At 52.0% G+C, this 3,569-nt stretch overlaps 1 protein-coding gene across 1 annotated transcript in view; it reads right to left on the bottom strand.

Annotated features, from left to right (window-relative positions):
* Positions 1-3,569, bottom strand: part of IQCE (IQ motif containing E) — a 52,383-nt gene that overhangs the window by 32,794 nt on the left and 16,020 nt on the right. Inside the window, 2 exon segments of the mRNA XM_042781167.1 lie at positions 2,624-2,674; positions 2,783-2,896. Coding sequence (XP_042637101.1) covers positions 2,624-2,674; positions 2,783-2,896 — 165 coding nt within the window.

The following is a 3,569-nucleotide window of genomic DNA, read 5'->3' as shown; positions in this document are numbered from 1 at the left end:
TGGCCAGGCCTCCGGGTGCGTGAGCAGAGATTCCCCGAGCACTGAGAGTGGGAAGTGGGAACGGTGGAGCACGGGCCCAGACACGTTCAAGGACAGCTTTTGTGCCCCGACAGCCTCCCTTGGTGAACAACCCCGCCGGCCCCTGAGCCTGTGCTGTCACTCCCCCCGGAACCCAGCACGGCCCACGTGGCCACTCCCCTCTGAGCCCACTTCTGTGACCACAACAACCCTGCAGGGGACCCCTGGCCAGGCCTCCGGGTGCGTGAGCAGAGATTCCCCGAGCACTGAGAGTGGGAAGTGGGAACGGTGGAGCACGGGCCCAGACACGTTCAAGGACAACTTTCCCCATGACCTAGAATTTCTACCTGTAACCAACTTCAATGATTGAAAAAAAAAAAAAACAAGCATCAGAACAAAGGTGCAGAGAACCCTTTCCCTATAGGAGCATCTGTGGTTCATGAAGCCAGGCCCTCGTCCGAATCCATCACCTCCGTCCCACAGGAGCATCTGCCGTTCACGAGCCAGGCCCTCGTCCGAATCCATCACGTCCTTCTATTGCAGCCGCGGTTCATACCCTCCACGTACTGATGTTCTAAGGCCGCTGTGATGGAGCAGTATTCTGCTTTGGACAACTCCTCCTGTTTTATCTGATGCTGGCAGCTATGAACACCGTTGTGCAGGTGGTTTTTGCACTGGATTATCTCACTGAGACGGATCTAACATGAGCAGGATTCTGCCAGTGGATGCTTGGGTCCACAGATCTTTGCTTTTGAACAGCTGTACGATCTCCAATGCCATGGCTACAACAGAAACTGTAATGTACTTGCATTTCCATAGCCCCGCTGGCACCAGAGTGGTCCTTGTGTTCATTCTGCTACTCGGAGATGTGAGAATTTAACGTCATTTCTTCCCTCAGGTGTTGACTGCTGGGGAGTGACGGGACCAGAGAGAACCACCTAGAACCACCTTGGGCAAGTCCCTTCCCCTGGGTTCCCTCCTTTTTAAATTGAGGATGGGCACTAAACCTGAAACCAGAAACATCCCCAGAAGTCTTCTTTAGACCGAACAGGAAGTTGGCTTATGTACTGGTCTCCTTCAAGCACTGGGCTCCTCGAAGAACTAACTCTCTCTGCGGGACCCACCGGACCACAGCAACACAAAAGGTCCGAAGGAAGCTTGGGGGCAGTGAGCGTATTTCACTGGGGGAGGGGCAGCTGGGGGGGCGTAGGGCAGAACCTGAAGAACGTGGTCAGAGCTCCAGATTGTAGGTGTAGAACCAGGGAACCGGCGTATGCTCTGCTGTGCTTACTTTCAACAACAAGAGAGAAAGAGAAACGGGGGAACTAAAGCCCTGAGACAAGGCATCAGCAGGTATGTAGCTTGTAAACTGCACAAAGCACACAACCATTAGGATTTGCTGTTAACAGGAAGGAGATTTTATTATGAAAATGTTGCCTGGGTCACGCCCACGGATGGGTCAGTCACTGTGCCGTCCCAGGCACAGGACTGGTCTTCAATCCTAGCCAGCACGACTGGTTCCCTTTCCAGACGGGCAGTGTCTCAGGTTCCGGATGGGAGTCTGGCTGCAGTTGCCGTCACCCCATCCAAGCCTGTCAGCCACAACACTGATGCTGCTTTCCTTTTAGCTGTAGGGGTTTGAGTTATGTAAATCTGACCTTCACGGTATCAAATGCGTTACTCATGTCACTGATGCTCTTTTGTCTTCAATAGTCTCAAATGTGTATCCTTCCAGCTTTCTTTCAGCATTTTAGGTTTTTTTCCCAGGTGCCCCTCCTTTGGTCACATAAGTTGACAGGTATACAACATCCTCCAACTGCCACAGCAGCATCCACAGAACGGCTCACCCACCAGAGTGCATGATGTGCTCTGTTATACGCCACAGAAGCTGTTATATATCATGCCATCTGTTGTACGTCACATGCGCTGTTGTACGTCACACAAGCTGTTGCACGTCATGCCATTTGTTGCACACCATGCCATCTGTTGTATGTCACACAGTCTGTTCTGTCACATGATCTGTTGTGTCATGTGATCTATTGTCACGCTGTTGCACATGCCATCTCTTGTATGTTACGCCATCTGTTGTACATCATGTGAGCTGCTGTGTCATGTGACCTGTTGTATGTCATGGCATCTGTTGTATGTTATTAAAGAAGATACAGAAGGTCTGTGTTAAGGTCATCGACTCTGTTTCTGTTTTAAATCAACGTCAATCGTAACGTACAATGTGCTTTTTGTAAAGTGTAATGGGGATGTTCCCTTGTGACTATTATTTTTCTACAACATGGTTTTTGACCTGAGTGGCAGACCAGCTGCTCAGCCTCCTTCAAACTCCTGAAGACAATTCCTGAAGCCTCGTGGCAGAACCTCCTTGGGTCCATGGGAACCGTTTTAGAATGTCCTGAGCCCTTCCTTGTATGTTACTCTTCTTGGAATCCCTGTGGGTCCACGCAGGACAGTTTTAGAATGTTCTGAGATCTTCTGTGTATCTGTCACTCTTCTTATAAAAGCACATTAGGGAAAAGGCATCTTTCGAGTGTAGGCAGTTTTTAAAGTAGAATTCAGTGGAAAGGTTATCGGTCTCGCTGGAGACTGTACTCACCCAGCCAGTATCAGGCCTTTTGTCTGCCAAAGTCCGCACGAAATCTGTGCCCTGTGACATGCAGATTGAGAAATAAGACAACACGTGGTTTAGGTTTGTCCCATTCCTTCTCACCCCACCATCACGGCACTGCCGCAGGGGACCGCAATGTGAACGTACCCGGGTTGGGTCCAAAAGCTGCTCTATCTGCCGATCCTTCCTGCTGTTGTCCTCTTCCAAGCGCCGGACTTTGGTTCTCATCAGATCCACATCACTTTTCTGCACATGTAATGACTGAAGAGAAAAGGACCACGCACACACACGTGCACACACGTACATGCATACATGCGCACACACGTACATGCATACATGCACACGCCCCCCCCCACGCACAACATAAACAGCAGAGTGAAACAATGGCACTGGCAACCAATTTTAAAAGCTACCTGGCCCCCAGTCAGGGTAGTGGGGTTGGGGTGAGGGTGGAGAGGTCTGGTGGTCACATGTCTGAAGGGCCCTACTGGCACAGGGTGTGGGGCCCAGGATGAGAAATGCCCTGCAACATGCAGGACTGTCCCATGAGGCTGAGCTCTGTCCCACCCATGATGCCAATGGCACCTGAAAGATCTGCCCTACAGACCGTACCCACACATCAGCACCACAGCCATCAATGTGGGCCAGTGCTGATGTCAGATGTCCCCTCATTGCCCATGTGAGAAAGCCTGTTTCTATCAGCCATGTGTCATGAGAGCTCGTCAAAGGCTCTCCCACGCCCCCATCCCCAACTACAGCCCAGCCGTCCACGCCCCCATCCCCAACTACAGCCCAGCCGTCCACGCCCCATCCTCAACTACAGCCCAGCCGTCCACGCCCCCATCCCCAACTACAGCCCAGCCGTCCACGCCCCCATCCCCAACTACAGGCCAGCCGTCCACGCCCCCATCCCCAACTACAGGCCAGCCGTCCA

This window comes from Orycteropus afer, unplaced genomic scaffold (assembly GCF_000298275.1).
Source record: "Orycteropus afer afer isolate SDZICR_OR568_19922 unplaced genomic scaffold, OryAfe1.0 scaffold00006, whole genome shotgun sequence".
NCBI classification, from domain to species: Eukaryota; Metazoa; Chordata; class Mammalia; order Tubulidentata; family Orycteropodidae; genus Orycteropus; species Orycteropus afer.
Note: the sequence above shows the minus strand (reverse complement) of the source record. Positions and strands in the feature narration are given on the sequence as shown.